This window comes from Pongo abelii, chromosome 2, assembly GCF_028885655.2.
Source record: "Pongo abelii isolate AG06213 chromosome 2, NHGRI_mPonAbe1-v2.0_pri, whole genome shotgun sequence".
Classification (NCBI taxonomy): domain Eukaryota; kingdom Metazoa; phylum Chordata; class Mammalia; order Primates; family Hominidae; genus Pongo; species Pongo abelii.
This window is the reverse complement of record NC_085928.1, coordinates 18,923,863-18,951,094: the sequence shown is the minus strand read 5'-3', so window position 1 is coordinate 18,951,094 and position 27,232 is coordinate 18,923,863. Positions and strand designations below refer to the sequence as shown.

Genomic DNA, 27,232 nt, shown 5'->3' with positions numbered 1-27,232 from the left:
TTGCAGTCTTTTTTTTTTTTTTGAGACGGACTCTCGCTCTGTAGCCCAGGCTGGAGTGCAGTGGCGCGATCTCGGCTCACTGCAAGCTCCGCCTCCCGGGTTCACGCCATTCTCCTGCCTCAGCCTTCCAAGTAGCTGGGACTACAGGCGCCCGCCACCACGCCCGGCTAATTTTTTGTATTTTTAGTAGAGACGGGGTTTCACCGTGTTAGCCAGGATGGTCTCCATCTCCTGACCTTGTGATCCACCCACCTCGGCCTCCCAAATTGCTGGGATTATAGGCGTAAGCCACTGCGCCCGGCCTTTTTTTTTTTTTTTTTTTTTTTTTTTTTTTTTTTTTTTGAGACGTTGTTTCGCTCTTGTTGCCCAGGCTGGAGTGCAATGGCGCAATCTCGGCTCACCGCAACCTCCGCCTCCTCTGTTCAAGCCATTCTCCTACCTCAGCCTCCTGAGTAGCTGGGATAACAGGCATGTGCCACCACGTCCAACTAGTTTTGTATTTTTAGTAGAGACACGGTTTCTCTGTGTTGGTCAGGCTGGTCTTGAACTACCAACCTCAGGTGCTCTGCCCACCTCAGCCTCCCAAAGTGCTGGGATTATAGGCGTGAGCCACCGCACCTGGCCTGATGTTGCAGTCTTAAACCTAAAATCTGCATACTGAAAACTCAGACAGAGTTTCTATGTTACAGTCCTCTTAGGGCAGAAATGCTGCTTCTTCAGGAAACATCAGTTTTTGCTCTTAAGGTTGTCAGCTGATTGGAGGAGGCCAGCCCGCTATGGAGGGTAATCTGCTTTACTCAAAGTCTACTGATTTAAATATTAATCATTTAAAGAATGTTAATTTAAAGAATATCTTCACAGAAATATCTAGACTAATATCTGACCAAACAACTGAACACCATATCCCAGCCAAGTTGACACACAAAATTAACCAGCGCAAGGTGTTCATTACAATACTTCCTTATCAGACAGGCAGAGACAAAACTCAAGAAGTTATTAACAAAGGCAAAACTACTACCAGGCCCTAGAGAACACCACAGTTTATATTCTGTGCGTAGAGAAGTCAACATTTGTCCTTCCCTTTTGTTCTTTCTCCATGCCTATCCTCTCTGGAAAGGTCAACAAATTCATGTCTTTTTTAAAAAAATATCGATTAGTGTGGAACTGTGTCAAAGCTTTTCTTTTTTAACCTAAAAAAAGTGCATTACTCTACCCCTATGCACAGGCATTTATTAGTCTTCAAAGAACCCTAAACATCAGCCAGGCCTGATCTTTTCCTTTTGTAGAAATTATATCACCTTTCCTCTAAGTGTGCCAGGAAAGCAGCTCTTCCTAAAGATCCATCCAGCTAATATATTATAAAAGTAAACTCACTTGTCTCAGTTTTCCAGGACTTTTCTAGACATCCTCCATTGAATGGGGGGCAGAGGGGGGAGTCTTTGACACAGATTTTGTAAGGTCAGCTTACACGTTGTGACCAGTTTTTCAACTTCACTTTTGAGTGTCGTCTTACTTCTTGCGTAACTGTCTTCTGAGCTCAGTAATTTGCCTATTTCTTTCTTTTCCTTTAGTTCTAGAATAGTGGTTTCCAATTGCTCTGGGGCTAACTATGTGTTTAGGAGGTTTAGAGCTGGTGAGAAGATGCTCTGTGAGCCCAGGATTCCTACTCTTGTTTCAGCCAGAGAAGTACCATTCTGATCTGATTTCATATATTAGAGTTCCCTACTGAAATCATATTTCCCTATTTCCTTTGAAAATGTTGCTCTGTATCAAAAAAAAATAATAATAAACCACTGGTTTTAGATATCTTCACCAACCACTGGGCTATTAGCTCTAGTCTGTCTCCTTTATAAGACAAAAATAAGCAAAATTAGTATTGGGTAACTAATATTGTATTAAAACTTCACATATATTCTCATTTAATTTTCATAGTAACACTTGAAGTTAAGTATTACTATACTCATTTGAAGATAAAGCTCGAGGAGATTAAGTAACTTCTTGGAGTCACAAAACTAGTAAGTGGTAGAGCTGAGATTCAAACCTAGGTCTATCCAAAGCCCACATTCGTTCCACTTCACCATATTCTCTAACTTGCTCTTCAACAAAGCTCTAGGCAAACTATTAATCTGCACACTCATTTATTCAAATAAGCATTTATTTATTTACTTTATCCTTTTATTTAGCAAAATAATTAAGTGCGCCTACTATATGTCAGGTACTATGCCACTTTGGACCTAGAAAGACAAATAAAACAGGGTCCCAAATGCCTCCTCCTACTTTGGAGACTCTTGCAATAAAGTGCAGGATGCCCTTCACAGGTTGGCAATGGGAGGAAAGAATGCAAAAGGGCAGCAGAGCAGAATCCTCTCTGAGTAATGTCTGTGTCAGGGAGAAAGTGGCCCCAGGACAAGGACAACCTCAGGGGCCATCTCTGTATCACCTCGCAGTCTGGAGCAGAGGCCTTAGAGCTGGCCAAAGGCAGAGGGATGAGGCCCAATGGCGAGTGTTAACTGTTCAGGAATGCTAATGGCATGCAAGGCGGGCCCCTCCCATGTGGATGTGCAACTTGGTACCTGACTCTGGCCGCACCCCAAGCACAACTAGGAAGTGTTTTTCCTTTTCTCTCATGAATTCATCTATGGAAAATAAAAAGAAGTACAAATGGGTATCTTTGTGTAAGCCCTATCGGTCCCTTGAGCAGAGCAGCCCCTGTGCAGTGAACAGAGGGAAGGTGGAAGGAAGGCTGCTTCTCCTCAATCTAAGAGCCCTTGCCTGTGAGACCAGTCACTGTTAAAACCTCCCTTCTATCCCCCTGGGGTCACTGATGCATAAAACAAAATCATAACCCAATACCCTGCCCTTCCTAAATATCCTCTGGTTATAATTAATAGTTTCTTATATGTGTAAGCAATCTCAGTGCTTACCTATTATTTTTGTATCTTTTATCTCATTTAGTGATAACAGCAACCCCATCTAACAAGTTATAGTCTACTAATTTTATAAATGAGGAAGTAGACACTAAGGAAAACATTGTGCAACTTTACACAGTAATGATAATGACAGCACAAAGCTGGGACTTGAACTCTGGCATTCTGATGCCAAGTCCAGTGTGGTCACCATTATACTACAGACATTAGACTATGCTGTGAGCCACTAGAAGCCTACACTTGGTTCCCTCTTGACATTGTGGCCATTTGGGGGATGCAGCAAATGTTTTAGGTCCTCCAGACACCAACCTAGTCTAAAATACAAGTGGCCAAGTAGAAGCTATGAAATGCTAACCTCTCATTGACTTGCACATTGCACATTTTACTTCTAAGAATTCTGGTCTTGGGGGTAGGTGGATGAGCTGTAGATTTTTGATACATCTAGACAGGTTTTCTGGAAAAGCATGTGGGTACAGCACTGAGTTTGGGGGAAATATGCAAATATGAGCATCGTGTCTAGGGGCTAAAGAGACAAGAAGCTGGAGATGTAAGTGAAGAAAGGCCTAGTGTTTCTGACCTTTGCAAAGGTAGAGTCTCCTGAGCAGGGAAATGTATCTGTTCTCTCCACTCCAGGTGTTTCTATTTCTACTGAAAGCATTTGCTATGTAGCAAGACTTTATAAACTGTAGAGTGTTTAGCAAATGATCTGGGACCAGGCAGACCTGTGTTTCAGTCTCAGCTTCTGCACTTTTTAGCAATGTGGCCTTGGGAAAATTAATCTTCCCCTTTTTTTCTTTTTTTTTTTTTGGAGACGGAGTTTTGCTCTGTCACCCAGTGCAGTGGCCCAATAACGGCTCACTGCAACCTCCACCTCCCGGGTTCAAGCGATTCTCCTGCCTCAGCCTCCCAAGTAGCTGGGATTACAGGCACCTGCCACGATGCTCGACTAATTTTTGTATTTTTAGTAGAGACGGGGTTTTGCCATGTTGGCCAGGCTGGTCTGGAACACCTGACCTCAGGTGTTCTGCCCGCTTCAGCCTCCCAAAGTTCTGGGATTACAGGTGTGAACCACCACACCCGGCCCCTTTTCTTTATACAAACAATGGCAAGACAACAGATTCTCCCCCTAGATCCTTCAGAAGAAACACAGCCCTGATTTTAGCCTGGTGAGACTCATTTTAGATCTCTGCCCTCCAGAACTGTCAGATACATTTCTGTTATTTTAAGCCACGAAGTTCGTGGTAATTTGTTTCAGCAGCAATAGGAAATGCAGACCTGAAATACCCATCTCTCAGGTCTGTTGAGAAGATGAATATCAAATGCCTAACATAGTGCCGAGAGCATTGTAAGTGCCCAATAAATGGCAGTTTTCATCACTATTTCCTTATCTTGGAAGACAGGAGTAGCTAAATTATCATGTGCCATTGATACCAAAGGCCTAAGGGAGAAGAAGAGAATGAATAGTGAAAAAGGAGAACATTTTAGTAGCCAGAAAATTCAGATTATCTTGCCCACTGATATATCCCCACCTTCCAATAACTAACCCACAGCTGGGCTGCCTCCCTGGCATTTTCTGCAATGCCCTTGCCTAGGTTTCTTCAGTTTATGCTTTTCTTTTTGCTCAGAGCAAGTTTCTACCTTCCTTCTTTTCTCCCACTTTTATCTGCATTTTCCACCCTAATTCTGACTCCTGCAATTCTCCCACAGAATATTCATTTGCTCTTTCCCCTTTGTCTAAACTCTGTGTGGCACAGTCATCTCTGAAAAAGTCTGTATGTCACGGGGCATAATTGGATCACCCAGGCCACCTCCCTTGATCGGGGCCCCTGCAGTTCCGTTCTGCACCAATAAAGCCCCTCAGTGGTGCCTATCTAACTCTGTCCTTCTCCACAGCCCTCCTTGTCCCCTTGATGTGCACGGTCACTTTTGCTTTGAATCCATGCTGTAATCGCACTTTAAACTCCTTGAGGCCAGGTGCAGTGGCTCACGCCTGCAATCCCAGCACTTTAGGAGGCCGAGGTGGGAAGATCACAAGGTCAGGAGTTCGAGACCAGCCTGACCAATATGGTGAAACCCCATCTCTACTAAAAATACAAAAAAAAAAAAAAAGCCGGGTGTCATGGTGGGCACCTGTAGTTCCAGCTACTAGGGAGGCTGAGGCAGGAGAATGGTTTGAACCTGGGAGATGGAGGTTACAGTGAGCCAAGATCGTGCCACTGCACTCCAGCCTGGGCAACAGAGTGAGACTCTGTCTCAAAAATAATAATAATAATAATAATAATAATAATAATAATAAACTTCTTGAAAGAAGAAATTGTCTTCTTTCACACAGTACATAATCAGTATGAGTTGATATCAGTGCTGAATTTGGCCTCTACTGATTTCTGCCCTTTCCTGAACTCTATGCTTCTGTTATCTGAACTCCTACCTTTCACAGTCTATTTACTTTTGTCTCTAGTTTAGATACTAACCCAACTGGTCAGGAATAATGTCTGTACATACCAGTAATGAACTTTACAATGTGACTCAACCAGGTACATGAGTAAGTTTCCCCCTTGGGGGAGTTTGTGCAGTCTAACACGCAACAATAACTGGAAAGAATGAATGAAATTTCTAAGCAGAAAGAAATGAATGGCATTTCTAAGCAGAAACTACACAGAGACCCAATGGCCCAGATTCTTCCATTTCTCTAGCAAACATGAATTGAGTACCCACTGTGTGCCAAATTCTGAGCCAAAAATGCTCATAAATTTTAACTCAACTTGTCACAGCTACCCAGGTAAACAGATAAAGGAAAATATTTAGAGATGTCTAAACTTACTTGGAAGGTTGTTAATACTTACAGTGTAACAATGAGGTTAAAATTTAGCAAGGCTTGAGACAAATAGAAGGTTTGCCTCCCACTGCTACCCTACAAAACTAGGACTTTGGCCAAATTGACTGGTTTGCTATCTTGTGGGCACCTTGCTCTTCTGTCTCTACTCTCTAACTTTCCCTTTCTCTTTACCTGGAATGTCACCCACCCCCACCTCACTCCCACACATATCCACCTCTACTCTACGTATCAAACCATACACATCCTGCAAGACTTACGTCTTCCCGCCTCAGGACTCCCACAAAATTTAGTCTCACTACATGTAGTATAATTGTGTGGAAAGGCATCTTACTTTCTCTACTAACGCAAAAAATCCTAGAATACAATAATCTCCCTTACATATCTTTGTATGCCTCAGAATGCATATTGAACCATTTAATACATTTTTTATTTACAGCAGGAATGCATGAATTGATTAATTAAATGTTGAGAGCTGTAGATGGCTTTTCTCAAGGTGCTTCAAGTGCAGAAGCCCAAGTGATTGACTCACACGCTTACCTTTGTGTTCCTTCCAGAAAATCCTCAGGGAGGTGAAAGACCCATGTTCAGCTGTGTATGGCACCAAAGTCTATACATAGTTTCTGGGAGTCACCGTGGGCTGTGGGGAAGCACGTGGACTCTGGAGTCACACACACCAAGGTCTCTAGCCTAGCTCTGCCACTTACTGGTTGTGTGACCCCAGGGAACTTAATTTACAAATTTAAGCTTTAGTTTCCTCATCTGCAAAATGGAGCCTCCTCACCTTTCTTCTTTTTCTACCTAACTGGGTTATGAGAATTAGATGCGTGCATGCAAAGCACCTGGTAGAGTGGCACACACCTGGCAGAAGGAAGTAAATGCTAGTCCCTGTTTTCACTTCCCCTCATATACAATGGGGCACTTTTTTATTTGCCAACTATTTCTTCGAAGATAATAAAATAGTCAGAAAGTGATAGTTTTTAAAAGCAGCCTACAGTCCACATGGGAACCAACCACTAACTCTGGCCATGAGTTTACCCTTTGGGTTTCCATTTGTCATGGCCAAGGGCAGTGAGGGCTATGCCAGGGACCCTCAGTGTGCTTTGGCCCTGCCCAATCACCACCTCAGGTCTACCCCTTGTGCATTCCACCTTGCGGGGCTCAGTCCACCACTCAGAAGGATGCACTCTGCACACTCCTTGCCTGAAAGAACTCCTGAAAGGCACTGACCAGGCTCTGGAAGGCTATATTCTTTTCCTTCTTTATAAAAGTTATGTGACTACTAAGCTCAATAATCAAATGTCCTTCATTGCTAAAAGATTATATGGCTTTGGTTTGGATGCTTTGGGAACAAGGAGGCAATACGCAATGGCATGGTTTACTCATGTTGCAGAAACTGTAGCAGTTATTTGGTAATGCTTTCAACAGTGCCTTCAGCTTGTGGGAAATCCTGAAGATGGCCAAAGACGACTCCACTGTTCGTTGCTTCCAGGGCCTGCTGATTTTTGGAAATGTGATTATTGGTGTAAGTAATGATTATTTTCCAGGAAATTCTGCTCTTCCTGTAATCATAACTCTAGATTAATCAAAAGTAAGAGTTTAAAGGAAAATAATGCGGTAATTACTGGCTTCCTATATTTTTGCTTCATTTTAAGAAATGTGTTAGTAAATATGCTAGCTAGAATTTAACTGTATGTCAAAAGATCATGGTTGAAAAAATAGATATTTTCCTCCCAACTTTAAAATATAAGTATCTAAAAGGAGTCATGTCAACCATAGTCAGTGTCTAAACACCCTGAATACGAACACACTTCACTGTTTCTTTTCTATGTCACCTTGGTTTGATTTCCATGGGACTCTGCTGTTAAGGTTTTTTGGGACAGATGCTTGCATCTTGTTCTCCTCATACAGAGGCCAGTACCAGGGTGTAAGAATAATACAGAGGCCACACTGTGTGGGTCTGGTGGCATAGGAGAACATTTGTTTTGGAGTCCAGAGCTCTTGGCCCAGCTCTCCCTCTGACTCCCCATATGACTCTGGCCATCACCTTTCAAGGCCGAGATTCCTCATCTATAAAATGTGGGTGTTGGCAAAGATAAGCAGCAAGGTTCCTCTCAGCTGCCATTGATAAATATGACCAGGACCAGCTCAAATATGACAACCCAGAAATGTGGGTCATGACATGGGGGCAGGGGGAGATCATTCTCATACCAGAAGGCATTGTTTGAGTGATTCATGCCCCAAAGACATTGTGGATGGTCTGAAATTGTGTGGGTCTGTTACTAAATAGACAGAATAACATGTGAAGGGATGTATGCAACCAGTTAGTCGGATGGAAGTAGTTGTTTGATTTCCTGGCAATGGGGAGTTTAGATTAGTTGCATAAAGCCTGTGCAGGAAAGGGAGCCAGTCACTCTTACCTTCCCCACCCTCCACCCCCTTTCCCAAAGCTGCACTCCTGATGGAGCCCACCCTTCATTTGCCCCCAGTGTTGCGGCATTGCCCTGACCGCGGAGTGCATCTTCTTTGTATCTGACCAACACAGCCTCTACCCACTGCTTGAAGCCACCGACAACGATGACATCTACGGGGCTGCCTGGATCGGCATATTTGTGGGCATCTGCCTCTTCTGCCTGTCTGTTCTAGGCATTGTAGGCATCATGAAGTCCAGCAGGAAAATTCTTCTGGCGGTAAGACCTCAAAATTCTCTGGAGTTGTCTCCCTGAGCCTATTGTAATGGATTCTTTCTTCTTCACTGAGCAATGCTTTGGCTTTCAGTGGGGGAGCAGGAAGTACCAGATGAGGGGTAAGGAGGGGAAGACTTTCCCTGCAGTGAAATTGTCCACATGGAGGCAAAGATGCCATCCACTATTGCAAGCCCAGAAGACTCCAGTACAGAGAAGCCAAAGGGGAGACACCTGAGGGTGACCTGATGAGTATTTTCCATATTGTGCCTCTACAGCTGGTGTCTGCATACACCCAGTAGGTACAGCTAGGAGCTATGTAGCCCAAAGGAGAGACACAGTGAGAATTCATTTGTTAGATTTTTTCTCTTGGCAATAAGTTGTTTAAAACATTTTGATATTAATTAGGCATTAATATATTAGGATATAAGATACAAAATATGCATACATTTTTAAAAGAAAGTATAAGGTTTCAAAGATTTTTGAGCTCAAGGTTAATGATTCTGTATCATAGCCTATACTCCCCACATTATCATCCAATCTGATTTTCAGGGACCCCAGAAAACCTTGATAAGCACCACTGTAGAGTTAGCCTTCAGCTCATACCTGCCTGTGGGGGCTTTAACTCTGTGCACCGAGGAGAGGCTTCTGCCCTAAACCACAGATAGCAAGACCATGCCCTGCCTTTGCAGATGAAAGCAAATTTGCAGGCAGCAGAGCTGAGAAACCTCAGTGTTAGGCCTGGACCCCTACTCTCTGCCCCAATACTTAGAGCAGCAGTTTCACACTATGATGGAACACGCCTCCAATCCCCCACCCATGAAATAACCCTTTTATTCAAATGCTGCAGGACCTCAGTTCCCCCTTTGTAGAATGAGTCCAACAATGTAAGGTGCTTGTTAGTTCACTCTTCCTTTGAACTAACCATTGTCCTGGTTCCAACGGATTACAGAACATTTACATTCTCTGATTCCTTAGTGTGTGTAAGTTCCAGGGCAAAAGTACCCACTTTTGGTGGGTGGGGAAAGGAATACAGGAAAAAGGGAGAGGAGACACAGGTGTTCCTAAAGACAAATTCACTTGCATCCCAGCCTCACTTTGGGCCAGCCATGTGCATGCCTGAGAGCCAGGAGAACTGAGCTGGGGAGGCAAAGGGGCTAAAGGAGGAAACACCTCACTGCATGCCTCCTTTCTGGAGCGTCTTTATGAGGAGCCAGCAAAGCTCTTGGCAAGGAGCAAGGCAGCAGCTAATACAGGAAAAAAATATTCTGGGGCCTCTGAAGGTGCTCCTGCTGTTGACTGTAGCCAGAGCTTTATCCTGGGCTGAGTAGTGAGGGCAACAGAGGGTCCTGCTCAGAGAGCCTCCCATACCCAAAGAGGAGGACAGTTTTCCCTGCCTGCCCTGCTGACACTGACCACAGTGCCCCATCTCCCAAGAGTGTGTGCAAGGCTGGGGAAGGCAAAGATGGAACTCTTGCAAACAGTCCCCATTCCAGATTCAGAGTCCCCATTCCAGATTCAGAGGTCATTTGCTGTTCAGATATTTTCCAGCCAGAAATAGGGTCACTGTCATGTGGAGGTATCACGTGCACATGCACCCGTGTGCCCACGCATACATGTGCCCATGCTCATGCACACACACCACCACTACCACACACAGCAAATGCCATTTCACTCAACTGAACCAATGTACTTTGAGTGCGGGTGCGTGTGAAAGAACACCCGCAAATCGCTGTGCACTTGGAGGCTGCCTCTCCTTTGATGAGACTGGATGCTTGTTAGGAAGGACCCTAGATGTTCAACATTATCCAGTTCATCTTTTTCTGAACTCTGTGATTCTAAATTTTCAGCAAATTGTAGAGAAAATTTCTCCAAAATTCCAAAATTAAAGGGGATTTATGAGGCCCTATATTGTATGTGATACACTAAGACTCTCTTGCCACTCACTGAGCATGCACGTGCATGTAAATGCACACACTCAAATGTGTGCGCACACACACACCAGTTCATTCTCTTGTACTTGTTTTTCCCAGTTAAAATAGAAACTCAGGAAACTGGACTGAGGAAGGTCTGTATTCAATGGCTATTTGTTCTCTGGAGAAAAGGAGAGAATTGAGCTGACTAGCACCAAGCCCCAATCCAAGCCACTGGTCAATGAGGGTTTGTTGAATAACTACATGAATGATTACATGATTATATGATAAATTTGCTGAAAAAACATAATTATTTGGGCAAGTCGCTCTTTGACGGGTAAATGTAATTCTTTTATCTCATTTATTTCTCTTCCAGTATTTCATTCTGATGTTTATAGTATATGCCTTTGAAGTGGCATCTTGTATCACAGCAGCAACACAACGAGACTTTGTGAGTACAACCTCAAAAAGCAACATAATATGAATTATAACTATTATAACAACCAACATATATTAACCCCTTACTATGTGCCCAGGCAATCCAATATGCACAGTAATAATCCATATATCATTTTACTTAATCCTCATAAATCTATGAAATAGGCATTATCACTCTTGTCATTTTAGAAAGGAAAAAAATGAGACAGAAAGGTAAAATGACTTGTCTAAAGTGACATAGTTGGCAACTGAAAGAGCAAGAATTCTGAACCCAGATGGCCTGACTCCCAGGGCCCAAGTTTGTAATCCCCTGTGGGTTTCACTATTCTGCCATGGCCATGGGCCTTCCAATGGGAGGATCTCTGTTCTACCTCAGCTAAGACTTGCTCTCAATTCTACATCTTTCTTTCTCTCCCATTCTCTGTTTCCCTAGCCTAAGCCACCCTACAGTATGTGTTCCCTTGGCCTCATAGTGATTTCTTTTAAGATGAGAGTCTCTTCTCTGCATGGGGACTTATGCCAACCTCAGCCAGCTATACTTGGTGCCTCTGAGTACAGTTTTGCTCCAGGAGAGAATGTTCAGTGTCCCCAGGAAAAGACAGAGAAAAATATTTTCATCTCCTTGAAAATTAGTGTGCTAACTCTCCCTCTTGTGTTGCCTCTTCCTACTATAGTTCACACCCAACCTCTTCCTGAAGCAGATGCTAGAGAGGTACCAAAACAACAGCCCTCCAAACAATGATGACCAGTGGAAAAACAATGGAGTCACCAAAACCTGGGACAGGCTCATGCTCCAGGTAAGACCTGCAGTCTTGGGGAGATGCCATTTTTATTTACTGGTGGGAGTGGGTGTCATACACATGACTCAGTGGGACCCTATATTTTATTTCAAGCCATGATGATTAGCTTACATTTATTGGAATGATTTTGTCAAGAAATTTAGATTAATCATATACTCTCCCTCTTAGAACTCAGGTATCATTTACATTAAAAGAAAAATATTTTCTCTACCCCACAGTGAACTCGAGTGGTAATTACTGCCTGTTTCGCCTTTTTGGTATCTCTTCACAACTCCTGTGAGCTAGTCTTGCCAAGCACCAGGCACTATGTCTTGATTTGATCACCCAATTTTTTCCAACTGGCAATCACAGTTTATGTCCATGTTTATCTCCAATGCCATCAAAAGTCCAAGTCTTCCAGAATATCCATCATCACCCCCACATTGCCCTCTGTACACAAATTGTTATCCTCTACATAACTACCAATCTGACCCAGCTTTCTCACTGGCCCCTGCTCCTACTCCACACCCCACCACCAACTTTTTACAGTCTGTCATCAGCAAACTCCCTTATAGCCACCACTCCTTCTATGAACTCTTTACTATCTTTTTCTTGCTTCATTGGAAATTTGGCTATCTCCTGGGAGTACTACCTGCCCTTCACTTTCCTCCATATCCATGTACCACAGGACCTGGAAATTGGCTAGGTGTCCTTCCTGCTCCCCTTGGCTGCCATACTATTTGCTTTCTTGATCTACATCACCCCTTATCCCTCCTTGTCATTACTTACCAGCCTCCCTACCCTCAGTAGTTCTCCTGCCTTCATTAGGGATTTCAATATCTCACTTACGGTCTACCTCTTCAGTCATACTCTTGATATCCCACCTAGAAACTTCAGCAGCCACATGGATAACTCAGCAACATTTAGTCTCACAATTCTTTGTCCTTACCCCATTCCAAAGATTTTGTCTTCCTCCCCACCTCCACCCTCTTCCACGACCATAGCCAGCATGCCATCACCAGTAACTGTGCCACTAAGAACATTCCACTCTCTGACCACTAATTTCTATCATTTCTTTCATTTATTCTAATATCTCAATTCTAATAATTTTATCCTATTAGAACCTCCAATTAATTGACCACTTTTTAACTTTCTATCACCCCTTTCATGTTTTCTCTTTCCTCTTTGCCTAACCCATATTCAGGTCCAGCCCCATAGCCAGTCCTTCCCTACCCTTCTCTGTTGGTCACTCTTTCCTAACCAAGCCCACTGAGTAGAATACAGCTTTTTGCTCACTCTTCGTTTATACTCTAAGAGCTAAACATTGCTGAGAAAAGTCACACAACCATGATCATTTCAATTTAAACTTGTGACCACAGAGCTCAAATGTGCACACAATATTTTCTAGTATATTTTCCCAGAAAATTCACTTGTCACTATTTTACATGTTCTTCCTTCATGCCTGCCACACCTCTTCTCACCCTCCCTCTCAGCTGATGAGCTGACCTCATATATTTTTAAGAATATAGAAGAAATTAGACAAGAACCACCTCATCTTTCTACCACCAAATCTACATTGATCTACACCTGTGCACTTTGCCTTCTCTCTTGTTATGACACACAGGCTGTCCTTTGTCCAGCTCTTTTGCTTCTGTTCTGCATTCCATCTCCTTTGCCCCAACAGTCTTCCCTGCTCTGATCTGCCTCATCAGTTTCTCCCTTTCAACAGCCTACATGGACACCTTAAATTGTCTATCTTATAAAAAGACTCCCTTGTCCAACATTCACCCACTATTCTGTTCTACTACTGTTTTGTTTTATTCCACAGCAAATCTCAGAAGAGATGCCTACACTTGTGGTCCCCATTTTCATTCCTCTCATCTGCTTTCATCCAACTACAATTGGCCTCTGGCCTCACCACTCAACAAAAACAACCCTGGCCATAATTACCAATTACCTCCATCCTGCCAAATCCAATGGCCAAGTCTCTGTCCTCATCTTCTTTGACATCTTATCAGCATTTGTCTCACTGACTACTCCCACTCAGTCTCCTCTGCTGGGTTGTCACTCTTTACCCAAATCTGAAGCTTGGAGTGCTACAAAGCTCAATTCTGGACCCTTAAATCTTCTCTGTCCTCACTAAATCCTAGTTTGAAATAAGCCTGGCTTAGACTTAACCATTTTTCCCAGAATGCAGAATAATTATTTTTCTTGGTTAGATATTTCCCATAATATAGTGACAAAATTGTACATCCTTTAAAGATGGTTGATTTATCATCAAGTTTACTTGAATATATTCATTCTAAAAGTTCCAAGATACCCATAGTTTTAACTTCCTCCCTTTTGAAGGATTTTAGCAGAATTGATAATAAAGAAGGAAAGCTATATGAATTGTGTTTTGTCCTCTATTCTCAATTCTATCCAGAGTGTAAGGGATGTATTCATTGGTCTCCCTTCCCTGTGTGGAGACATAGCTCTGTGTCACCAGGTTATTTTTTTCACTTTATTTTCTCCCATTATAAAAATAGGACCTAATTACTCTAAAAAATGTTTAAATGTATAGAAAAGCAAAACAAGAACAATTACTCATAACTTCACCACTAAAGTTTTTAATTTTGTGATTCTCAATTTGCTTTGATATAATCTTTAATTTTATGATTCTCAATTTGCTCTGATATATCAGAATAATTATTCCTCTCTCACATTGTTATATCAATATATTAGTACAGTATCAATCATAATTAACATTTATTAAGAGTTTACCATAAGCCAGGCACTGTATTGAGCACATTAAGTATATTAACTCATTTAATCCTTCAAAAAACTCTATGAGATAGGTACTATATTCCAATTTTACAGTTAAGGAAACTGAGGCTTAGAGAGTTTAAGTAACATGTCAATGGCTACAGGGCTCACTAATGACTAGTAAAGTAACAAGCGTAAAAATTCTTTTACAAACTGTAAAATGTAAGTTGTAAGTTATCGATACCTTCAGCTGTCATTTGGGGATTTCTTAGTAAATGTAAGATATGGTACACTTTCCATATCTTCTTTCTCTATAAAATTTCAGTTGCTACATTGATGGCTCTAGTAGGGACCACGAAAGAGAATTTTGTATCTCTCATCTGCTGACAGGACAATTGCTGTGGCGTAAATGGTCCATCAGACTGGCAAAAATACACGTCTGCCTTCCGGACTGAGAATAATGATGCTGACTATCCCTGGCCTCGTCAATGCTGTGTTATGAACAATCTTAAAGAACCTCTCAACCTGGAGGCTTGTAAACTAGGTGTGCCTGGTTTTTATCACAATCAGGTGAGTCCTCTCTCCTCCCAAGACTTCCCAGGAGGTTCTGCTGCTCTTCATGAGAAAAACATTGGTCAACTGTAGGAAATAGTCTTTCAGTAAGGAATTCTACATTCTTTTCCCTAAACCTCATGTTAACTATTTCCTTCTCTGTTAATAAACTGCAAATGCTAAACCAGGACTGATAGGGGCAAATTTACATTTTAATAAAATTAGCAAAACATGAGAATTGCAAAAGCAGAATCCAACTTTGTTTAAATGAAGACAATTTGTACAATGTATAGAATTGGTATGTCAAGAAATATTTACATTAAACAAAGTTTTGCTCTAGTTTTACAAAATGTAAATTGGAAGGGATGACGTGCAAAAAGAATGTTTTGCCAATTCCAAAGCAATGACTATTGCTGAGGATAAATGTAGTAATTACACATCCACATTCCTTATTCAATGGTAAAGTAGGACAGTCGTAATAAACATTAGGTTGGTGATTTGGATGGAAGGTAGTTTACATACAGATAGTTTTTGAAAAAGTTTCCAGGCTGATGAGGATAATGTGATCACAATCATGAAAACTAACATTTATTTCGTACTTACTAAATGCCAAACACTGTTTCAAGTGCCACACATATACTGTCTCCTTTAATGCTCAGTAGTAGGTGCCAGTAGGATCCCTGTTTTACAGACGAAGAACTTAGACATAGAGATACTAATAAATACCTTGCCGAGGTCACACAACTAGTAAATGTCCATCTTTTCAAAAAACTCTCTGGCTGTTGAAACATGAGTTTTCTGGCTTCAAGCACAGACTCTAAGCCAATGAAGACATGTTAATACTCCCCAAAAGCCCTGATGAGAACCTCCATGTACTTGTAGTCAGCATCTGCTGACCCTGTACACTGAAACACTGTACTCTGCTCATGGAGTTACCTCTTTAAGGAAAGCTAGTTGTGTACCTGTCATTAAATAATTGAGAAATGTCAGGCTATTTTGTTTGGGAGCAGTACAAACTGTATGTTCACACTGAGGAACATGGCACTGTTGATCACCACATACCTGACAGGGCGCCTGGACTAGAACTGGATGCATTATTCCAGAAAAGGGCATGGGAGTGATCTAGATTATTTTGCAGCAGTGTCCAAAGCAACCCTCATTGAGCTTTACTGCAACATTGTCTGGCATTGTTTTAATCAATTATATTCAGACTGTTATTAAAAATTAAATTTGCTGCTTATAATCAAGGTGTGCAATATAATTATTCTCAGGACTGTAAAAGGCTTTTGATGTTTCAACACTGGAACTGCTCATGCAAACAAATCTTGATTGGATTGTAATTGTGTACAAACTGTATTACCTCTTTGAAAGGGATAAAAATAGGACATTTGTCTTCAGATAACCGGTTTATTTCATAGTTATACCTTTTTTCCTAGCACATATAATATTTTAGTTATGAGGACAAACCTGAAGCTTTTCTCAAGTTTAGATAGATGAGAAATTGAGGAAAAGATACAAATGAACTCTTTTCCTCTATCTTGGGACCTCCACACCCATTTTGACAATGCTTCTAACACGTTCCCTTACAGTTCCCTGGCCTCATCTGTTCTAACAATTTCACCTCCACTACCTTACAGTTCCCTGGCCTTATCTGTTCTAACAACTCCACCTCCACTACCTACCAACTACAAATTCATCATCACTCAGCCCTACTCCTCCACCAAATTCCTGAATTCTGAAATTCCTCTCTCTGTTCCTGACTTCCTATGCTCCTTGTTTCTCAACCTCACTCATTCTGCTCCTTTGACATAATCTCTTATCTATCAGTCCTTTCTGATTCTCCCTAGCCCAGCCTCCCAGATTCCCACACACCACCATTCTCCCTGACTCATAGGTCTTGCTAAGTCCCCTCTTGCCATCCTTTTCCACCAAGCAAAAGGTGCCACCCCAAGACCTGGTATACTTTATTTCTATTATTGCATTCACTACCTGGAACTATATTTGTTCCCAAGTCTATTTTTTCTCAGTCTCCTTGAGGACTATGTATTATTTGATTCTACAGATTTGATATTTTTAGTACTTAGCATAATGCCTGGCACAAAGCAAGCACTGATGTTTGATAGATGGGTGAATAAAGAAGTGAATAGTGAATGGTTTTTCTTTTTTTTTTTGAGATGGAGTCTGTCTCGCTCTGTCGCCAGGCTGGAGTGCAGTGGCGCTATCTCGGCTCACTGCAACCTCCACCTGCCAGGTTCAAGTGATTCTCCTGCCTCAGCCTCACAAGTAGCTGGGACTACAGGTGCACGCAACCACACCCAGCTAATTTTTGTATTTTTAGTAGAGATGGGGTTTCACCATGTTGGCCAGGATGGTCTCGATCTCTTGACCTTGTGATCTGCCCATCTCAGCCTCCCAAAGTGCTGGGATTAAAGGAGTGAGCCACCATGCCCGGCCTGGTTTTGGTTTTGTTTTGAGAGACAGGGTCTCACTCTGTCACCCAAGCTGGAGTGCCATGCTGCAGTCACAGCTTATTGCAACCTCAAACTCCTGGACTCGAGTGATCCTCCTTTCCGCCTTAGCCTCCCAACTAACTACGGGCATGTACCACCAGACCTGGCTAATTTTATTTTTTGTAGAGATGAGGTCTCACTGTGTTGCCCAGGCTTCACTTTTTGACAACCATATTGTAGGTTTTCAGGATCTACAATGCACAAATGTGCTGCTATAGCTGTGAAGACTAACAAAATTAGGGAAGTCACTGTAAGCTTGTTAATAGTAGAAATTAACTAGAATTTCACACAGCATGTCAGATGCAAATATATATATTCTATGTTATGGTTTATGTGACTCAGAAATGCTATGTGCAAATTGTGATCACTATACCTCAAAAATGTTATAATAGAAAGAATGAAGATCAAGTAAAGTACCACTAAATTGACTAGCATCACGAAAAGGCACTAAATGATGGTGAAAAAAATGGGACTTCTGTCTGTGAGCTTCATGAAGGCAAGGCCCATTTCTGTTTGCCACAGCTAAATGCCCAGCCAGTACTTGGCACCTGGCATAAGTGGGCTCTTATATATATATTATTAGATGAATGACCACCTCCCAGGATTGTTGGGAGGATCAAGGAGTAGCAGATATGGGAGTGTTTTGTGAACCATCAAGTGTGTTGCAAATTATACTATTGTAAACATTACTTAATGTTCCATTCATTCTGTAAATGTTTATTAGGTGCCTACTATGTGCCAAGCACTTGTTCTAGGTTCTAGAAATTCAACAATGAACAACATAAAATCCCTGCCCTCATGGAGCTTGCATTCTAGCATGGCAGACAGAAAATAAACATGTTACCAAACAAATACATGATAAAATTCCAGGCCCAAAAAGGCCATGAGCAGAAATAAGGCAGGGTGAGTATATAGAGTAGGATGGAGAAAGGGTCTTTTTCTCTGTCACTGTCAGGAAAGGCTTTGTTGAGATGATATTTGCAGAGGTCTGAATTAAGTGAGAAAATGAGACACTGGAAGATTGGGGAGGAAAGTTCTACACGAAAGGAGCTGTGAGTGCGAAGGCCCTTAAGTGGGAGCAGGCCCAGCTTTTTGAAGGAGCATAAAGGAGATCAGTATGACAAAGCCAGAATGAGTGAAGGATGAGTAGAGGACAAGGATGGAGCTAGATTTTTTGTGGCTGGAGTCCCCCACCCCCACCCTCACACACAAATTATAGGGAAGGATCCTTCTTAGGAAAAACAATAAAAATATGCGTACAAAATTAGGCACAGGGCCTTGAAAGGGTCTTGCAAGTAAGGGGCCCTGAAGCTTAAGCTCATTCGCTTTATAGAGAAACCTCCTCTGGTAGTGGAAGATAGGGTGAGAGGCAGGGCCGCATGGTCCATGGAACCATCCCTGGTTATTGCATTTCCTAGGCATTCCCTTTGGTTCCCAGAGCTTTGGTAGAGGCTGCTCAGATGGCAGCTCTAGCCTTACACGCGTGTATCACTCCGGAACTTTGCACAGTGACTAGGATAGAGTGTGCCATGTATAAATACTTACTGGATTGTGGCATGCATGAATGGATGATTTGGTGAATAAAAAAATTATTCCTTTGCATGCTCACTGTGACCCTTCAAGGTCTCACTAGAATCCAGTAAAGATATGTTGAAATATAACATCAAATGAGAATTCAGGGAGCATAATGCAGGGGTTCCTTTAATGATTATTAAAAATGGCAACAGGGGACCTCTGGTTTTCACAGACAGAAGCATTTTTATTCAAAAACAAACAAATCAAAAAGTAACTGCCTCCAAAAAAATCACCAGTAAGGCCTTTGGGGAGGGAAAAATTCTAATTGAATTAAGATTTTTGAATTTATTGTCCACGTATTCAGTATAGGAAGAGTGTTATGCTAAAATAGCAGTACTTTTTAGTGAGATTAAGTGATAAAGACACAAATAAATGTGTTGTGGAATCATTGTTCAACAGTATTGTTTATGTTCCTTCAGTAAAGCACTATTAGTAGCTGGCTGTCCCCAGAGATGTGGAAATAGCCTGGGTATGTGAAATCAGACTTTTGGGCAGCATTGATTCCAATAGGAACCTGCTTTCCCATCAATCTCTTCTTTGCTTTCTGGTTCTTCTCACACTAATGTGGAATTGCCCACTCCTTCAGGGCTGCTATGAACTGATCTCTGGACCAATGAACCGACATGCCTGGGGGGTTGCCTGGTTTGGATTTGCCATTCTCTGCTGGACTGTGAGTATTTCCCAGCACATATTTTATCTCTGAGAGGATGATGATAGGGAGAGACCTTGAGAGTGCCACTGGTTACCTCAACCACACTAGAAAGTCTAGAAACAAAACCTCAGGCCTGAAGGCTAGTCAGGAAACTTCTGGCACCAGAGGAAGGACAGTGGGTTCCCTTGAGAGGCAAGGAGTCAACTTCCCCTACCAGGGAAAGGCTGTGCCCTGCCAACCAGCTCCTTCTTCCGGCTGACTGATGGGCAGCTGCCTTTAGAGGGCTGGAGAGCCTCTTTCCCTTGCCAGAGTTCTTAGTGAACTGCTCCTCCAGGTCTCCAGATCTCATTAATTCATTTCATCCACGTATCAAAGACTGTCACCTATCCAGATGGTCCCTGCCTGACACTAATATGCCCAGATCCTTCCAGAGAGCTGCCTCTGGCAGATTCATCCTTTCCTACTGCCCACTTTATCTGACGCATATGCAGCAAGAGGTTACAGCAGTGGTTCTCAGCCCTGGCTACACATTAAAACCCCGTGGGGAAATGTTTTTAAAAAATTGCTTGGATCCCAACCTCCGAGACTTCAATTTAGTTGACCTGGGGGTTGAGCCAAGGCACTTTTATTTCCCCCAGATGATCTGCTGTCAGGGTTGACAACCATTGCCTTAGAGAAGCAGTCACAAACTTTTGATTTCAGAACCCCTTTACACTCTCAAAAATTATTGAGGACTCCAGAAAGCTTTTCTCTATGTGGCCTATATCTATTGGCATTTACCCCACTGGAAATTAACATAGAAAAATTTAAAACATTTATTTTAAAATCATAAGCCCATTAAAAGTTATCACAACATATTTTTGTGGAAAAACAACTATTTTATAATAGTGACCTTTTTGCAAATCTCTTCAATGACTAGCTAAATAGAAGACAGTTAGATTCTCATATCTGCACCTTCATTCAATCTGTTGTAATATGTTGCCTAGGTTGAACGATCTGAAGAAAATATATCCTTCATATAGACATGTAATTTAAAAAAGTGTTTTAATAATATTCACAGTTATCTGAAATAGTGAAGTATAATCTGAAGATAATTGTGAATGTGAAGATAATTGTGAATATTCTTCAATACTACACAAAACTCCACAAGTAGTAGTTTCATTTCATTTCTTTTCTTTTTTTGAGTCAGAGTCTCACTCTGTCACCCATGCTGGAGTTCAGTGGCACAATCACAGCTCAGGGCAGCCTCCAATTCCCGGACTCAAGTAATCGTCCTGCCTTGGCCTCCCCAGTAGCTGGGACTACAGGTGCACACTATTGTGCCTGGCTAATTTTTTTATTTCTTATAGAGACAGGGTCTTACTTTGTTGCCTAGGTTGGTCTTGAACTCCTGGCCTCAAGCAATCCTCCCACCCTGGCCTCCCAAAGCACTGGGATTATGGCCATGAGCACTGCACCCAGCCCACAAGTAGTAGCTTCTTAAAGATCAGTTGCAATTTGGAATCTGAAATTCTGTTAATGAGCTTTTCATACTCTGTTATGTTAAAATACATTACATTGGTTTGTCTTACACTTTGCATATATCTTTCAGCCATTTATAATTCTATAACATCATAGATTGCTTATTTGGAAAAAATATTAGTTCATTGTGTTATGCAGATCTTCCAAATGTTAACTGATTTATGTATGCAATATCCAGAAAATCACATGTGGCATTGATATTGCCATATGGAAAATACCTTAAGCAGTGGAATGCTATCAAGTTCACGGTGACAACTAAAAGTTTTCCAAGGTTCTGATTTTTGCTTGAAAGCTCAAATTTATCATTGGCAATGAATATTGTCAGTTGTTTTCCTTGAAGCGACAGACTCACTTTGTAAATTTTCAAGAAAAAATCTGCCACATGTCCAAGTCCAAACAACCATAGCTTGTCTGTTCATCATTTTTTAAAGTAAAAGTGGTGTTTCTTTTTTTTAAAAAAGAATAGATCAGTACACAAGTCAATCATGCAAGTGCTTTTAAGACAACCATATTACACTATGCAACAGACTTGTTTTATGAATGAATACTTCCTTTTTGTCATGCAGAATATTTAAAAAGATGTGTACTCAAAGGCCAAAATGTAATAAAATTAGTAGTTCTTACTGCGTCACTGAGGACAATCTCAAGTAAAACTGGCTTTTTCTTTTTTTTTTTTTTTTTTTTTTTACTGCAAGTGCATAGCAGTGAAGACACAATGATCACTAACAAAGTTTAGTGACTCTGCCTTGATTCTTGTTAATACTCCAGGAGTTTTACTTCCCACTGCATTTACACCATCAGTGCAAATATGAAAACAGTGAAAAAGGCAAATAAATTCTCATTCTTATTCAGATAGTCTTACATAATGGACTTCTGAACTGTCCCTCAGGTGTTTACTATGTGTATTAGTCCATTTTCATAGTGCTATGAAGAAATACCCAAAACTGCATAATTTATAAAGCAAAAGAGGTTTAATAGACTTACAGTTCCACATGGCTGGGGAGGACTCACAATCATGGCAGAAGGTGAAGTAGGAGCAAAGGCACGTCTTACATGACGGCAGGCAACAGAGCGTGTGCAGGGGAACTGCCCTTTATAAAACCATCAAATCTCATGAGACTTATTCCCTATCATGAGAACAGCACAGAAAAAAACCCAGTCGCATGATTCAATTATCTCCCATTGAGTCCCTCTCATGACATGTGGCGATTATGGGAGCTACAATTCAAGATGAGATTTGAGTGGGGACATAGCCAAACCATATCACTATGCTTTAAGAAATACTGGCTTAGGGGATGACAAACTGAGTGAGGCAGGAAGGAGAGGGAAATCAACTCCTTCAAGGGATCTTTTATGATCCCTCAACCCAACCTGTTAGGAGCTCTCACAACATCCTGGGCACACCTCTATGATGGAACTTCTCCATGATGATGTATTTGACTGCAAAAAGCTGAGAACTAGCTGTTCTTTGTACCCCCAGTGCCAAGCATAGCATGTAGTAAGAGCTCAAGCATTTGTTGAATGAATGAAAGGTAACAGTGAAGTTTCTATTTGTGCCATATTAGCAGGAACAGTGGGATAATGTTTAAAGGCTTTGAGTATCTTAGAACTCCAAACCAGTTGTAACCCTTGATTTTCCACAAGTATCAAATAAACTCTGGATCTAGTTAATTCCCTCTTGAAATTCAAAAGAGGGAAGGGAAGGGAAGGGAATTAAATGATTAAATATATTGAGGGCCTGCTATAAACAAGGTACCATGTCAAATATTTTTAATATTAAATCCCTATGACAGTAGCTAAGCATGTAGCCAGTCTCCCACCTTACAAGGAGCAGAGAAATTCAGTGGGGCTCTCAAGAATTGTGCTTAATAAGAGCTCTTAAGCATGCCCATTTCACTGTTGCTTGCAAGTGGCTTTTTCTTAGTGATTAACTAGATAAGCTCTGAGGTTGACTGCTTGGGTTTGAATCCCAGCTCCACCGCCTACTAGTTCTATGACCTTGGGTAAGTTACTTCTCTGTGCCTCCGTTTCTCCATAGGGTTTTGGAAGCATTAACTTCAGTTATACAGGTAATACTTAGAACAGTGCTTGATGCATAATGAGGTATTCTAATAAACATTAGACCCTGTTATTATTTCATTATCTCATTCACTGCTCTAGCTCTAGGGTAGGTAGAGATGTTATATTTATTTTATAAATGTAGAAACTGAAGCTCAGGAAATTTAAGTGACTTGGCTAAAGTTACCCAGGAGTAAGTGCCAGATCTAAAACAGAGCCCAAATAAACTAAAATAAAACTCAGCCCTTGCCTAAGTCAGATATCTTGAGTTCTGTGGCATTCTTCAGAGGCAGCCATTCCAGGTCACAAGCATTTTAGGAAAAAAGAGAAGTTCCCTGGGAGAAGTTTAATACTAGAAGCAAGGAATGCTTACCCCAAAATGGTACATACTAGAAACAGGAAGGCGCATTGGAGGATAAGTGGCCTTGATGGCAAAAAGAGTTTAGCACAGACGAGAAGGGCAACCCCAGAAGACAAGGAATCTAGGATGAGAACTGGGATCAGAATGTGGGGAACAGAGAAGCTGCTTCTGAGTGGCAGGTAATAAGTGATGCTTTGGAGCAGGATGGATTTGGTGTCACATCTGGCCCAGTGATGTTGCTTATAACGAGATTACTCTTAAAAATCTGATATCTAACAAAGACATGGAACCAACCCAAATGCCCATCAGCAATAGACTGGATAAAGAAAATGTGGTCCATGCACACTATGGAATACTATGCAGCCATAAAAAGGAATGAGATCATGTTCTTTGCAGGGACATGGATGAAGCTGGAAGTCATCATCCTCAGCAAACTAACACAGGAACAGAAAACCAGACACTGCATGTTCTCTCTCATAAGTGGGAGTTGAACAATGAGAACACATGGACAAAGGGAGGGGAACAACACACACCAGGGCCTGTTGAGGGGTGAGGAGTGAGGAGAAGGGAACTTAAGAGGATGGGTCAATAGGTGCAGCAAACCACCATTGCACATGTACATCTGTGTAACAAACCTGCACGTTCTGCACATGTATCCCATTTTTTTTTTTTAGAATAAAAACAAACAAAAAATTCTGTTGTCACTTAAGCCTGAATGAACCTAACATCCATTTTTTCCAAGAATGAGGTGTTTCTAAAACAATCCCTTGTTTTCCTTTTTTCTATTGCAGTTTTGGGTTCTCCTGGGTACCATGTTCTACTGGAGCAGAATTGAATATTAAGCATAAAGTGTTGCCACCATACCTCCTTCCCCGAGTGACTCTGGATTTGGTGCTGGAACCAGCTCTCTCCTAATATTCCACGTTTGTGCCCCGCACTAACGTGTGTCTTACATTGCCAAGTCAGATGGTATAGACTTCCTTTAGGATCTCAGGCTCCTGCAGTTCCCATGACTCCTACTTTTCATCCTAGTCTAGCATTCTGCAACATTTATATAGACTGTTGAAAGGAGAATTTGAAAAATGCATAATAACTACTTCCATCCCTGCTTATTTTTAATTTGGGAAAATAAATACATTCAAAGGAATCTGTGTTATCACAGTAACCCAGAGCTGTATTTGGCTAGCAATCTGCCTGTATCTCTCACTATTATCTAAAAGAAACCTTCCAAGGCTTCTGTTGATCTCAGTATTGTCAGGGGAACAGAGAAGTTGGGAAAAGATTACTGAAATATACCTTTTGCATTTCTTTCTAGAGTAGCTCCCATGAATGGAGATGGGTGATTCTCTTGATGCCACCTTCAGATCCTTTTATTCTCCAGAATAATTCTTAACAGTGGTTCAAATTTCCTTTCATACCTTGAAGTATGTGTTTAGTAGCCTCGATTCTCCATTAATTAAAAGTGTGGGCTGGGCATGGTGGCTTATGCCTGTAATCCCAGCACTTTGGGAGGCCGAGGCGGGCAGATCACCTGAGGTCAGGAGTTCAAGACTAGCCTGGCCAACATGGTGAAACCCCATCTCTACAAAAATACAAAAATTAGCCAGGCGTGATGGCAGGTGCCTATAATCCTAGCTACTTGGGAGGCTGATGCAGGAGAATCACTTGAATCCAGGAGACAGAGTTTGCAGTGAGCTGAGATCGTACCTATTGCACTCCATCCTGGATGAAAGAGCCAGACTCTGTCTCAAAACAAACAAAAAAGCGTGGGGACGTCTGGGGACAGACAAGGTGCCTGTTATATATTTACTCAGTCTTTGCCCTGAATGGTCTCAGCTTGAGACCACTTCAAACCGGAGAGAAGCAAGCCAGCCAATAGAATGGGGTGATTTACAGGGATTTCTGTTTACTGTCAAAATATTTCTCATCTGAACTATGTTTCCATTTGTGGTCCTGAAGGAAATTCTTATAACTCAACATTTGTCTGGTCTTATAAGTAAGGACAGCTTTAAAATCTGTTCACTTTCATTTTTACCAATGTCAGCTATGAGTCTAACAAAATAGGTTTTCCAACAGAAAAGCCTAAAGCATGGGAATTAAAGTGGAGGAGGTAGAAACTGCAGACACAGGGTGTGGCTTCCTGCTGGATGCTGGCAAACTCTGCCATACAGTTAAACGGTGGGAACTTCTACACTCACTTTTACTTTTTGCTCCTGCTACACTTACCCCAGAAGCAGTGATGAGACTAATGCTGTTCAAATCATTTTCCTCTTGCAATTGGAAGCAGTGGAAACCTCGCCAACGCTAACTGCAGAACTGTGTGCCCTTCATGAAGAAAACATACCTGTCGCTTTGGCGTCCTGCTCCCAGCTGACTCAGACGCAGGCAGCACCCCCCATCCCATGCCCCCACCAGGTACCTGTGAGTGAGGCTGAGCGCGGGGGTAGGGGAAGGACAAGGCGGATTGGAGGGGACTTGCCTCGGTTGTCAAGCTGGCACAGGAGCCCGATCCCTGATTCCCAGGAGGGGGAACCAAAGGTCCGTGTCCCGACAGCACAGCCAGTTCACCTCTCCTTGGCCCGCCTTGTCTCTCCTGAATGAAGGTCATGGGATATCGAGATAAATGACACCTGCGCTTGGCTGAGAAGGTTCTCTCTGTGGTCCTTTAGAAGACAGGAGGAGAGGGAAGGAGCTTCCTCTGGGCAAAGCTTTGAAACAGCCGTGCTCTCATCTCCCTCCACACACTCTCTCCTGTGTGTTCTGGTGCCTTTTGCCTCCACCACTCACTGGGCTTTCCAGTGCCCTCACCTCCCGACTGCCTGAGCAATTCCTGCCCCAAACCCACTCCTGCCTTCCTTTGCAGGGCTTCCTGCCCCAAAATTCTCTCTACATGCAAAATTCTCTTTTTTTTGAGACCGAGTTTCACTCTTGTTGCCCAGGCTGGAGTGCAATGGCACGATCTCGGCTCACTGCAACCTCTGCCTCCCAGATTCAAGCAATTCTCCTGCCTCAGCCTCCCAAGTAGCAAAATTCCCTTCTTATGATTGGATCTCGGCTAGGTTAGGGGAAGGCCTTTTTGGAAACCAATTCATACTAAGGAGTGGGTGACAACTCAACTCCACTCTCTCAATCTCTATGACGTTTCCTTGATAACTGAGGTTGATCTCTAGTTGGTGGAATCCAGCACAGCAGTGGGAGCGTGAAAGAGCCATTGTGGGACAAGATGGCCCACCTGCTGCTCCTTAAATCTTATCCCCTGACTTCCTTACCAAGCAATAACTAAAAGAGAAAGGGCCTTCAGTGAGCCACTGCCCCCTGCCCTCCTCTCCAGCTAGTTTCCTTCCTGGAGCCTCAGCCTCCTCCTGTATAGAAGGTGCAAAGTCCGCTATAAATGGGGGCAGGCTCTCCTCCTTCCAAAACCAAATAAGGTCCTAAACACAGGCACCCACTATGTCCTGGGACTCCAACACTTGAGGAGGACACACCTTTCAGCTAAGACAGAAACAAGGTCTGAGGATCATCCTGCAGAGTCTGGCCATTCAGGACTCCTGTGCTTCCCTCTACAGGGCTCTCCTGTTTTAACCTCAGGAGTTTCTGTTCTGCCCAGTTCCTGCTCCCATCTCCCTCCACCTTCCCTGGAGGCCCAGCCTTGCCCCTCTTCCTTCTGGCTCCAGGGACTGGCAG

The 27,232-nt window shown here is 42.3% G+C and overlaps 1 protein-coding gene across 1 annotated transcript; it reads left to right on the top strand.

Annotated features, from left to right (window-relative positions):
- Nucleotides 1-7,194: 7,194 nt before the first annotated feature.
- On the top strand, nt 7,195-26,149 carry UPK1B (uroplakin 1B). The gene is made up of 9 exons (XM_063722423.1): nt 7,195-7,285; nt 8,250-8,450; nt 10,734-10,808; nt 11,470-11,592; nt 14,710-14,889; nt 19,543-19,626; nt 23,168-23,198; nt 23,475-23,727; nt 25,780-26,149. Exons 1-9 carry the CDS (start codon nt 7,217-7,219, stop codon nt 26,147-26,149), a joined length of 1,386 nt encoding a protein of 461 aa, XP_063578493.1. The 5' UTR covers nt 7,195-7,216.
- The last annotated feature ends 1,083 nt before the right edge of the window (nt 26,150-27,232 follow it).

What these genes read in the sequence shown, in the direction of transcription:
- UPK1B (XM_063722423.1), top strand. Translation starts at nt 7,217, where the DNA reads ATGGCCAAAGACGACTCCACTGTTCGTTGCTTCCAGGGCCTGCTGATT. An exon ending in GCAGGAAAATTCTTCTGGCG is followed by an intron (nt 8,451 to 10,733) that starts GTAAGACCTCAA and finishes TTTCTCTTCCAG; the next exon opens with TATTTCATTCTGATGTTTAT. An exon ending in TTGCCATTCTCTGCTGGACT is followed by an intron (nt 19,627 to 23,167) that starts GTGAGTATTTCC and finishes GTTTCTCCATAG; the next exon opens with GGTTTTGGAAGCATTAACTT.